Raw genomic sequence first — 12,564 nt, 5'->3', positions numbered from 1 at the left:
AATTATGCCCTCACTTAAAATCTTCCATTTAATTTGAAACTGTTAATAGTTTGTCTGAACTCCAATTTTTACCTATTCTGAAAATATTTTCATATATGTACAGATGCAGTATATTGACGTACCCACCGTGAACATGGAAAACAAATGGTTCTTTCACTCTTCTCTCTCTCTCCGCAGCCCTTGAATTCTTAGATGTCTCTAGAGCCCTGACCGTTTACAGAGCTTTCCAAACGAGCACGCTGTCTTTGCAGCCTTCCTTGACGCCCAGCACCTTGCTATGGAAGTGTCACTCTGTTAAAAGGAGCAGAAGGGCTACTTCATGCCTGAGGCAGGCCAGGTTTCCCTTCGGGCTGCCCTGATCTCAAGCGAATGGACTGGGGAGAGCAGCTGGGCTCAGATGCTTTTGTTATATTGCTGCTGAAGACCGAGAAGTAGGCTAGGTGAAGTAGTTGCCCAGCACATTAAAGCATTTTTAAACTGTTTTTACCATTTCTCCTAGCTGTGAGGGTCATTTAGAGCTGTAACCCTCATCCTTCAACACTCCTAGAGCGAGAACAAACTTGCATATTTAGAGCATGCAGCAAACCAATGCCTTCACAGCACTGCCCAGACCTTCCAAAATATTAGAAAGGAATAATCTCCATCAACAGAAGTACGTGGAAAAATTTTTTAGAGCCACACTAAAATAAAGTGATTCATTTGCAGCAATAAAGCCACAGAAAATAGGGAGAAACCTGCATGATTTAAATACCAGCTCGAGGCAGTGTGCATAATAAATGTGTTTACTATCAGCAAAGGGGAAATTGGCTGACAGTCACATTGGCTTTCTACACTGACTGCCAGATGATTGTTTTTATCAGGTACATTGAATGAATTAAAAGAGTAGGCTAGATGACAACTTTCATATAATGACTTTTAACATGGAGTTTTGTGCAGTATTTTTAATCTTTACACTTTATATCCTAGTCATTTTTATTTTTTTCCCCAGAGATATCATAGGGTTTAACTCAAATATATTGGTTCTAGTTCTAACCCTTCTGGTAGCTTGGATCTTGGGTCTAATTTTTATCATTTATGTCTGATGTAGGCACGAACTACTTTTAAATGATGCACATATGCCTGAAATGAAGGACTTCCTTTCCTGATGGGTCCCAGAGACCATCACAGCAACTCAAGTACAACACTAGTAATTTCAACAGGAGGAGGAGAGAGACAAGTCAACACTAAAAGCAGCAATATTTATGAAGATTTCCTTCTCCTCAGCCCCACATGAAAACGTTACACGCTGTCCAATATTTACAATTTGACAAATTAGCAGGTTCACAGTTTTTTGGGAAAGGGACAGGAAAGCATATGTAATAAAACTAAAAAAGATCCTGTGATGCTAAGATATTGATGTAACCACAGTTAATATAGTTTCCATTGTACTCCAGCAGAAATTTAAGAACATAAGCTCCAAAACCTGAGAGAGCAAGAAAGATAGCAGCGAGTCATTAGTGTTTGGACAGACCTAGTTCTCACCTGCACAGCACAGATGCTTTTGAAAGAAGTTGTCATCACAACTTCCAACTTCAGAATAATAATCAAAAGAAAAAAAATAATAAATAAATACCATTTCTTGATCATACCAGGTTTAGCCACAGAAAGACTCTACATCAGACGTCTGCACAAAATGAGAAGATGGCCTTTGCCCAATTTCTGCAGACAGTGTGCACTCATCAACAAACACTTGGAATTAATTATTCTGCATTTAAGATGTGCTACAGAAAGTATTAATTGGCAAGCTTAGAATCTTTTATCGGGGAATAAATGAAAGAGAGTGATATTTTTCATTCATATACTTGTTTTCACAGTAAAACGTATATATATATGTATTTTAAGTATTTAGCACTCTAAAAGTGAATGGATTGGAAAATCTGGATTTTTTTCAGATTAAAACTATTAAAAAAGTCAGAGTTATTTCCCCCTCCATTTTAGACCCACAGTAATGGATACTACGTGGAAAAAAAAATCAAACATGGGTAATTACTTGGAGTCATGTGGTATAATGCAGTCAAAAATATTCTCTTTTACATAAATGGGGGAAAAAAACCAAAAAACTTAGTAGACATCTGTTTCTAACAACCTTTCTCAAAAGACAATAACTTTTTATCCCTGTTGAAAATGTGTCTCAGAAATAACTGGTCTGAGAGTTTCCAGGAACGGATGGTTACTTTTAGAAAAAAGCTTCATCAGAAAGTTTTGTCTTTTTCCCAGAGAAGAAAGACATGCAAAATAGTTATTGGAACTGATCTGCAGTGAAACTAAATGACAGGGAAAAAAAAAAAAAAAGATTTCACTGGCACAATTGCCACCATCTGCAAAAAATACAAATCTTTTAGGAAAGAAGACATCACCATTTCAGAAAATGTATTTTACACATGTCTGATGAGCTCAGCACCACCAACACATGCATACAGGCTAGAGGACCATATCTACATGTATACACATCTGTATTTAGGTAGCACTGCAGGCGCAGGCAGCGTGGGTGCCCGCAGTGCGCAAGCTTGCCTGCAAGCTGTTGTATTTGTGCTTCTCAAAGTGCGCGACTTAACTCTGCTAGCAATTACAGCTCTGAAACTGCCAAAGCCACAAATCGCTGAAGCAAAGCAACTAACAACCAGCTGAAACACTGAAATTAAAATTCTGGAAGGTTGAACTGTTATGAGCCACATGGCAAAATAAACAAGGACTGAAAAACAAAGCACAGACCTGGAGTCTGCATCCTCTGGTTTTGACTGCCTGTGTTCTCTCCAGCAGTTCAGCAGTCACAGCTGTCACACGAATGAGGGGAAAAAAAGGAGCAGCGGTCCTCTGGAAACCACTACTTCAGGAGATGGAAGGTGACCTAACCATGAGTGAACAAACTTTATCGTGAGTTCCTGCCTTTTAAAGCTTTTTACTGTTTTTAAGAAACTTTCCTGATTTTTAACCTATTGCTTTCAGACATTTTGTCTAAATGGGCATTTCAGCGTTTGTTGCGGGACATCCTCATTTCTGCTGTACTGCACCTTGCCATGTCAACCCAATGCAATTACTTAGCACAAGTATATGGCAGCCTAGCTCACAGGGCACTTCTCATTAATTATTACTATAGGATATGTTCAAATGAACAAACTCCTTTAGTAAAAAACAAACAAACATTTTAACTTATTTCTCTAAAGAAGTCATCTATCAGGGCCCCATAGAAAAACTGAAAACACCAATGACAGTGTTAATATCCTGATTCAAACAGTGGAATCAGATATATGTTCAGTATGACATTATCACATTTTAAAGGACCATCGCTGTCTGAGGCCTTTAACCTAACCTAGGTTTTAACCTAGGCCAGCCTGAAAAGAGCCTCAGTGTACACACACAGAGGACTTTGCATACTGCACTGATAAGGTCTGGCACTGTTTCTAAAAGTGTACTCCTGATGTACTGCCATGGAGTTATTATAGTCACTTCCATCACGCAGTGAAGGTACAACTTACTCTTTTTTTTGGTTTGACATGTTTGACATCTAATTTTTTGAAAAAGAAATTACAACAAAAAATCATCATAAAAGCAACATGAAATGCAAATAACCACTTCCAAAAAAAAAAAAAAGAAAAGAAAGGAAAAAAAAAAAGCCACAGCTGTGATAATGTCAGCAGTGAAGGTTAACCTCTAACTACAGCAGTCTGGTGAGCTTGCTCTCGTATTTGCTGAACCAGTATGCAGGGCTGGCATTTCATGTCATCTGTAATGCTATGCTGCTGGGATATGATTAGCTACTTAAGAGCATGTAATTTGCAGTGGTGTAACTGCACTGACCAGAAGGAAGCTGATTCTAAACTTATCCTGATACACAATGAGAAACAGGTCTCAAACAGCCAACAAGCAAATTCACATCCTTTATAACTTTAGCCTTCTGTGCAAACAAAACCTGAGAAATGCTGGAAGAAGCAATCCATTATAATGTGCCAGATCTTCTCTGGGAATCTGAGAAAGACCAGAATGACACTACAACACAAAGCCAAAGTTAATGCAGGCCCTTACTTAGTGCAACTTCCATAAACATATTTACTCAGATCTACCATGGAAAATAGAATTTGCAAAGCATTGCCCAAAGAACAAAAAGTATCATTAGTGTTTATTTTATCTGGACTGCTCCACTAGAGAACAGCAGCAGCAGAGGGGAGAAGTGGCCTCCAAAACAAGCATTGTATTTAGATCCTGAGAGTAAGCACACAGTAAATATGCGAGAGAAGCCAAATCATACCCAGTTAAGGCTTCATAATGGAGGGAAAAAAGAAGCAATTTATATCTGAATCCCCGAAATTACAGTTATTGATACCTTTGCTAATAAACTTAGCCAGAGATCTAAACTAATTTGTCTGGGCATTAATTAGAGCAACAATCGATTTGCATCGATCCCCCCGAACGCTATAAAATGTCTTGTTAACTTCCACAGCATCTTCATTTTTCCAAATACAAGTTCTCACGAGCTGAGAAATCAAATGCAGTTTCCCTATATGAGGTTTGCATTTTCATCATGTTCATTCCGGGAACATGCCTAAGCCTATTAAACAGAAAACAGCGTAGTTTGTTCTTGCCAAGGCAAAAGTAGACGTAGACGTTTATATCAGTCACTAGAGGAAAAAAGTTCCATTCTGAACTACTAGACATCTGTTACACGATCCACTGAAATGAATGGAAATACTACTCACAACTGAAGTTTTAAGCTAGATGTAAAAGGCTGAATCTAAATAACTGGCTTTTGTTTAGGAAAACAGGTGCTAGGAGTAAGGAAGATTTGACAGGCAGAAATTGGGAAAGATAATGGGCCCCTTGAGTTGTCCCTAAGTGCCAGACGAAACTCAGAGGTGGATGATACTTATGCTTTCCCATTTATAAACTTTCAGGAAAAACAAAACAAAACAAAATCTCCTTTCTTTGTTAGAAAAAAAAAAAAAAAAAACATCAAAAAAGAGCAGCATAAAACAACCTCAGACTCTCCTCTTGCTGAGCTCTGATGGAACCAATAGCTGGATCCGAATTTCACACCATCAGCCTGTCTCTACTTTCTTTTACTAAAATAATACCCTATTTTAATGGATACAGGCTTAGCTATGAATCCTGATCCACAGCTTTCTGCAACAGCAGAACTCACAGGAATGCTGTCAAGGGCAACTGCAGAAATCTTGCAAGTTTTCACACATTCCATGCTCACAGTACAAAAGACTGCCAAAGAAAGAAGAAATGATAATGTGCATCATGGCAAACCTGGTGATTTTATAATCATTCTCTCAAAAGGGCATATGATGTGTCGTGGGTGACCATTGCTTGTATTGCCAATGTTTCACTGCCCGTTGCACAAAATGCTTCTTTTCCAAAGGACAGTCAACTAGTGCAGGACGAATCAGACACAGAGCAAACACAACCTGAACTTCAGCAGGAGACACTGGTGCGCTATGTGGTTACTTTTTAACAGAAGGCCATGGAAAGGGAAAAATATTTCAGTTATAATTCCCCTGCAATTCTAAAGATTTTTTCTAAAAATAAAGCTTTAAATAATTTGAAGAGCACCAACATATGCTTTATCACAGATCAGTGGTGCTGCACAAGCCTCATTTTAAGATCTCCAAAAACTATCTGAAAGGAAGTGTCTTTTAGGAAAGTAAACACAGCCCAAGCGGCTGAACACTGCTCTCCCTGCAAGTGACCCAGGACACAGCAGTCACGAGTGGCTGCTCCTGGCCTGCAGTCCAGAGGTTAGAAGAGAGGAAAGGGCAAACAAGCGTGTTCCCAAGGTTGGCTGTGCTTGCTTCAGCTGGGTGGACTTGGTCCTCATGCAAGGACCCTCTAGACAGGGCTGGCAGTGTCAGACCACCTGCATTTGAAACCTGTGTCACAGAGGCGGTTTGAACTCCTACCTGGTAAAAACAAATCTTCTCGCATCTCTGCTCTGGCTGCTTCAGAGAAGCATCGTTTTTTCAACCACTCAGCCTCATATTCGCTTGTGTGTTCATCGGGCCATGTAATAGATATCTTATAGAATAAAAAGAAAGGTCATTTTAGAAAAAAAAACAACCACCATGTAGACCAAACAAACAAACAACAACAACAAAAAACACAACTAAAAACTCCAACCTTAGAAATTATAAATATTGCAATATTTCAATCAGTAATATCAGCCCAGGCTTCCTTGCAGTGTAACTGCAAGCAATTAATGAAATCCCAATCTGAACACCATCCAAGTTCTGATACCATTTATAGATGGTTATTTTCACATAAGCACATGACCTAATTTGCTATTTTGTGCGGGCTGCTGTCACTGTGTGTGCTTTGCTTAGCAGAAAGTGGGGAATCACAGAAGGTGGCATACGCCATTGAGAACACTTTATCAACAACTCAGAAGAGAGCAAAAATATCTTCCAAAACACTGACAGCTGTCAAAACAGAAAAAGGACAAGACAGACACATGCAAAAAAATGTTAGGAGATAAATAATTTCCCTAGTTTTGACACTTTTCCCCCTTTCAAATAATTGTATATTTTTCAATTCCTGAAAAAAAAACAACAAAAAAACAACAAAAAAAAGGACGAAAAGTGTAAAGCTTTGCTTGCCATGAACCAAAGAGCTCAGTGCAGCACACACACCCCATGGAATTCTCTCATCTGCTGCGTAGGCTTCAATCCCCGTTTCACAAAATTCTGGCCGTTCATGTTATGGTAAAACGCCAGCATTAGTTTATGATTAGTGCTGTGCCTGCAGTTCCTGAGTGTACACAGAAGCAGGCAATCCCTCTATCACAGTACATTTGCTCGTTCAAAGGGTGAATTTACACTGCATTTCTTTTGGTAATGAACCATCAGCTTGGGAGCCTAAATAAACACAGCACCTTGTCTTGCAGATGAGCCCCGGCTGTTACAGGGCTGATTGCTCTGTCTGTAACATGTTTTAAACCTCTTTAACTGCAAAATGAAGGAAGTGAGTTTGCATATCAAGGGAGCTATGTACTGCTTGTAAATAAACGTATAAAATCTAGATAATATACTAGGCATTCACATATGTCAGGAAAGATTAAAATTTACAGCAAGGGCAGTTCCTCTCCCCTCTTGCCCAATGACCTTTCTTTTTCACAACCAAGCGTTAACGTAGATGGATAGACACAGATACAGACACTAGGCCAGCACTGAATACTGGGTTCAACTTCAGTTTGAGTGTTTGCTCTAAAATGAAGTCTTTTGCACATTGGAAGATATCAGCTAATACACGGATATCTTTGTTATGAATTTAGATTATCGTCACTTTCCCATTTGTTTTTCTAATTTGCAAGTCACTTATAAAATAAAGAGAAAAAAGACAGATGTTAATGCAAAATTAGAAGTGTGGGGAATGCCTACATTTTCTTTTCAACATCTGATAATAAGGAAACGTTCAAAAAAGAACAATTATGTTCTGGAAACTGATTCTGTGCCCAATGCGTCACACGTATAAAGAAGTTTCATATACATTGGGAAGACCCAACTTGCCCGAATTATTCCCGTTAGATCCTTGGGTTATTCTTAAAAGCTGTGCAAATCCACACTACTGATCATGGATAAATGAATTATGGTTACAGCATATCCTGGGGTTATCTCTAACTTGCAGATTAACGAGAATTGTTAAACACGTTTCCCTAGAAGAGCAACCAGTGCCTCTCCGAGTACCTTTTTTCTGTCTGTCAGAGTGACTTCCTTCGCCACGATGTCAACATCGAGGTCCTCGAAGAGCAGCCTGCGCGCCTTGGCCGAGCTGAGGAAGCAGTCAGGGCACTGGCAGTTGTCCCTCAGCCAGACGCACGGGTAGCGGCTCTCGCTCCCGTCCGCCCAGTGCACGCGGACGAGGTGCTCAGCGTCCGGAGCCTCCACCTTCTGTATCGCCGTGCTCATGTCGCTGCTGTGGGCCCCTCGCGCTGTCCCCCGCCGGCGGCACAGCAGCAGGGTGGCCGTGGTGAGCACACTCCTGTCCTGGAGCATGGCGTGGACTTTGGTCCCCCGCAGCACGTGAGCCGTTAGCCTCCACATCGCGGCCTCCGCGACACCGCCGGACGGAGAGCTCCTACAGCAGGGTGAAGGGCAGTGTGTTACTGAAGGAGAAACTGTAACAGAAAGAGCACCTTGAGATGGCTCTCCCCACCTGTCTTCTACCTCAACGTTTAGGAGCATTCATTATCCTGTTTGTTTTTTTTGAGGCGCTCAAAACCACGCATTTAGATCCACCTATTCAGAAAGCCCTGGGATCAGCAGAGCTTCAGTTTGATTCACCATCTTCAGTTCCTGCAGTCAGTTCAATACTTACTGCATAAATTGTCTCTTTACAAAAGACACCTTCAGATGAGCTCCACAGCTCAAACGTAGGTGCTGCTACCAATCGTGCTGACAAGCTACGGCCTTGGAGTGCATGCACCTTAATTCCTGCTCTCAACACTATGGAAAAGCGGACGCTGCATCCATCTCCCTGCAGGAAAAAGCTTTGAAATACAAGAAATACAACTTGAGCTACGACAGAGTTCTGCAAGAGCTCATTTCTCCTTGCAAAGGCAGCCTGCTTTCTATACGTACGCTGGGTTATTTAAAGCTAATTGAATATTTGAAGTTAGCTGTATGCTGTACTGAAGAAAGACGATGCATCCAAACCTTAAATTACAAGAGAAGTTCTGATCTAATGTTTTTCTTATTCAGGAAAGCACTTGGCCTCCCCTCAAATCAATAAAACATCACATTTGTTTTTAATAGACTGTTTAATCATTTTGAAGTTTGTGTATTTATTTCCAATGTGTTCAGTGTCTTTTTCTGTTGTTTTTGTTCTTCTACTCAGAGGGCAAAATATTGATGCCCTGTCAGGACCAAAGCCTCCCCACTTGTCTTTGCACAGGGAAAACCTCATTAGCGTCAGTGTTTTGACACACTAAAACCTACAGAAGTTGTCAGAAGGTTTTTGATTTTCTTCCTTTCCTTTCTCTAAGTTAGAATTACGCTGTACAGGGCCCCAGGGTCTCTTTTTGTTTTTATTTGATTTGATTGAGTACAGCAAAGCAGAATATTGATTTCTACTTTCTTTTGTCTGGGCATAGCAGTCCCATCAGAACCCATTAATTACCAACTTCCACTTGCAGTTCAGCCCGAGGAACAGCTTTGTGCACACAGGCTCAAATCTCTTTTATCCAAAAATGGATTCATATCCAGACGTATCTTTCCTTTTATACATACACACACACGTATATGTGCACACATATATATGTAAATACACACTAAGCACTATTCAAGCACAGCAATTTTCCTGTTGACTGTAAAAATATTTACACCAGGGGACTGGCTGCAGTTTCCTTCTGAAACGTCTTGCACAAAGTTTTATTATGTATGGCTGCAAAGACATGGTACGTTTTAGTTTTTTTTAAAACATAAAACAATTGGATACTTATTCTAATCTCTTTGAAACAAAAGACAAGCACTGGAACACAATGAATGTTTCCAATATACTGAAACTTTAGAAGAGCTGGTTTCCGAGCAAGTAACAACACCACCACTTTAACGTACTGTAAACTCCTGCTGCATCTGTACTGGTTACACGGTAGTTCTGCTCAAGGCAGTGGATTATTTGATGACAATGGATCAGAACCAAAAACACGCTTAATTAACAGCTTAGGTGGAATCAGGACCATTTAGATGCAGGAGGGCAAGCCACAAAACCACTGCCTACCTGCTTAGGCAGCTCCGAGGCTGTCAATACTTGCCCATCTGCGTACAAAGTCACCTGAATCCCCCAAAAGCTAACATTATCCGCTCCAATGACAGCACAACCTGACAGATCTGGGTATCCTCACACACACCTTAAGAGGTGGCAGTTTATCTAAGATGGATGAAGGGGAAGCCGCCCCTTGCAAGGCACAGTTGGGTAAGCACCATCATCAAATCATCAAAGCATCATCATCACGACTACTGAATTCAACCCAAAGCATTGCACTCATGGCCACTTGAATTTAAGAACAAGGTTAGAAAGCATACAAGCAACCTAAACGGTAGGAGCAATTTATTCCACCTGTCTTCCAGGGTATAACTCTTCCCAGAACCAACCGCCCAGCCAGCCCAGCTCCTCTGCAGATAGGGACACATCTCCGTGCACTACACCTACGGAGGCATTCCTTTATGCATCTGGTTAGGACAAGACCAGGAGAACCAGATTTGATTTTCGAAGTTCAAGGCCTCCAGGAAGCTCCTCTGGCTTACCAGGGAGAATTCTGAGAACTAGATCTTTTTGGTTCGGTAAAACACCCACCTAATTAGTTCGTTATGTGCTTTGCCTGCGCTGTATTTCATACACTTGGTACACCACACCATCCAGTTGTTCGGATAAACTTTCATGCATAATTTTCTCATTTTAATTAACGTGGCTTGCCAAATAACTTAAGTATTATTCGCATACTTATTGTTTAATTTCACAACCGGTTAAATCACTTTCATCGTTGGAGTATTCATGTAAAAAGTAATTAAGCCTTTAATTCCCGAATGCCCTTCAGGGAACATTCATCACCAAGTCTGCAGTCCTACTTGAAGTCTGACAGCTTCGAAGGGCATCCAGGCTTCTTGTATTTTACCATTCAGTTAAGAAATCTGAACTTGTTCCTAAGAGGCCCCTCGTAGTACTGCTGGTAATAGAAAACCACGTCAGAATATTTTTTATGACGAGAAATTAAGGTGAGTTTACTGTCTTCCTGTCACAGATGTTGCTTAACTGGTATTTGTTCGCAGGGTAACGATAACTCAGGCACACACACAGCATATCTCAAGCAGAATTTCTTCCAAGTCAGTGGCAGGAAGTCTCGCAACTGCTTTGGAACAAAGGTCAACCTCAAAAATCAGATGCAGCCAATCCTGCCAGACACAACTTCTAAATTAAAAACAAATAGATAAATAAACAAATCTTCTGGAAGTTACACATAATCTATGTTACAGTGGGGAAGGCTGTATGCCAAAGGGGAATTTCCAGCTTTGCTTAGATCCGAGAAGCATGGCATGGCAGTGTTCATCTTGCCTCACCTCAGACATGAACCAGTCACCTACACCCAAACATCGCAGGAGCCATCTGCAACACCCGTAACGAACAGGCACATTTAGGGCACACTTCACCTGACCTTTGCAGAAACCTGCTTCAGGATGAGACGAACTGAACTCTTATTTCTCTCCCCCAGCTACAAGAAGAGCCCCAGCAGCTAGCTCTGACGTGGATGTTATGCTGTCGGTGTTTACACTCTGCAAGACATTTCACGGTGGTAATTTTATGATGAACTGGTGCTTGTGTTCCCAGACCACTGTTTCTGCATACAACTTGCTACGCACAGCACTGCTGGGAGAATCATGGATGGTAGCAGCCCTAAACTTTGCTGCCAGGCAGAGCAAGCCTCTGCTGCTGTCAGTGGCACCCCCGTTCCAAGCGACGTCAGGTTTTGGCATCGGAGGTCCAACCTATTGTGAACCACAAAGTGCTCTCTTGAAATAATTCCAGTCCTAACAGCCAGACACTGAATAGCCAGCCTCTGCACCCCAGAGAGAGGGGAGGATCTCTTTCCCAGACTGCAGCAGAAGCCTTCGATACGCTTAGGGTAGGAAACAATTCCACCGCACGCTTCGCGGGATTAATAAAAATCACAGTATGGGGGTTTTTTAATATACAGATCTATTTTGTCTACTATTACTGTGCCCCACGACTCCAAGCCTATTCAGATTTTTCATTTATGATGTCTGTTTACTGAAGTGAGTAGACTTGCACCTAAATGACACCGCTGTTAATTAGGAGAGAATCAGGCCCTTTGGATCCAATGTTAGCCAGGTTGGTAGGTATGCGAGAGGAAGCCATGCAAATTATTACAGCAGCAGATTTCCCTTGTGGTGAAGTTAAGCGTTCACTTTTAAAATATACAACAGCATTTGCATTACAACTTCTGTTTCTGTCTTCATTGTAAAGCAATCATTCGGGTTAACCACCTACCGAGAGAAATCTTGTAACAATAAAGAGGCTGTTTATTGTTTTCCTCGAGTTAGTCATATCATGGTGTCATTATTAAAATGAAAACCCAGATGACAGTGATTAAAAATATCTGCAACAGGCCTCTGGATGTTTTTCTTCTCAGACATACAAATTAAATAGATCTGCAAAGTCTCGTTTTTGTCCCATATGCTGTTTCTCAGAAAAATATTCCCCCCTCAGCATTTTTTTTTTATTTTTTTTACTGTTAGCATCAGTGGGGTGCTAGAGCATTCTGCGTTGTACACAGCAGCAAGCTGGCATGCCTTCACCAGAGCTCTCTGGATGTGAAGCAGTTCCCAGCCACCCGGGGTTTGTCACGATGTTGTCACCACTCACCCTGGTGCTCCGTGCCCCCTCGCCCTCGCTTGCTCCATGGTTCTGCTTGCTCAGCTGCTGCTCCTGGCCTGCCAGGGCAGGAGGACAGCTCCAGCTCCCAGCTCTGGCCAGAATGACAGCCCTGCCTCCCTCCCGGAGCAACGAGTGACACAG

General features: G+C 41.4%; 1 protein-coding gene across 2 annotated transcripts in view; it reads right to left on the bottom strand.

Moving 5' to 3' along the window:
- The window catches only part of BBOX1 (gamma-butyrobetaine hydroxylase 1), a 42,386-nt gene that overhangs the window by 28,359 nt on the left and 1,463 nt on the right, over nucleotides 1-12,564 (bottom strand). Inside the window, exons 2-3 of one of the 2 annotated variants that reach the window (XM_068684997.1) lie at nucleotides 7,719-8,109; nucleotides 5,940-6,054 (exon numbers count right to left, since the gene is read on the bottom strand). In XM_068684997.1, coding sequence (XP_068541098.1) covers nucleotides 5,940-6,054; nucleotides 7,719-8,075 — 472 coding nt within the window. In that variant the 5' untranslated portion in view covers nucleotides 8,076-8,109. Of the gene's footprint in view, nucleotides 1-5,939; nucleotides 6,055-7,718; nucleotides 8,128-12,564 lie in introns of those variants that run through there. The other variant, XM_068684998.1, reaches the window with a different exon arrangement.

This window comes from Anas acuta, chromosome 5 (genome assembly GCF_963932015.1).
Source record: "Anas acuta chromosome 5, bAnaAcu1.1, whole genome shotgun sequence".
In the NCBI taxonomy this organism is placed as follows: Eukaryota; Metazoa; Chordata; class Aves; order Anseriformes; family Anatidae; genus Anas; species Anas acuta.
The sequence above is the reverse complement of the archived record's forward strand: the minus strand, read 5'-3'. Positions and strand labels throughout refer to the sequence as shown.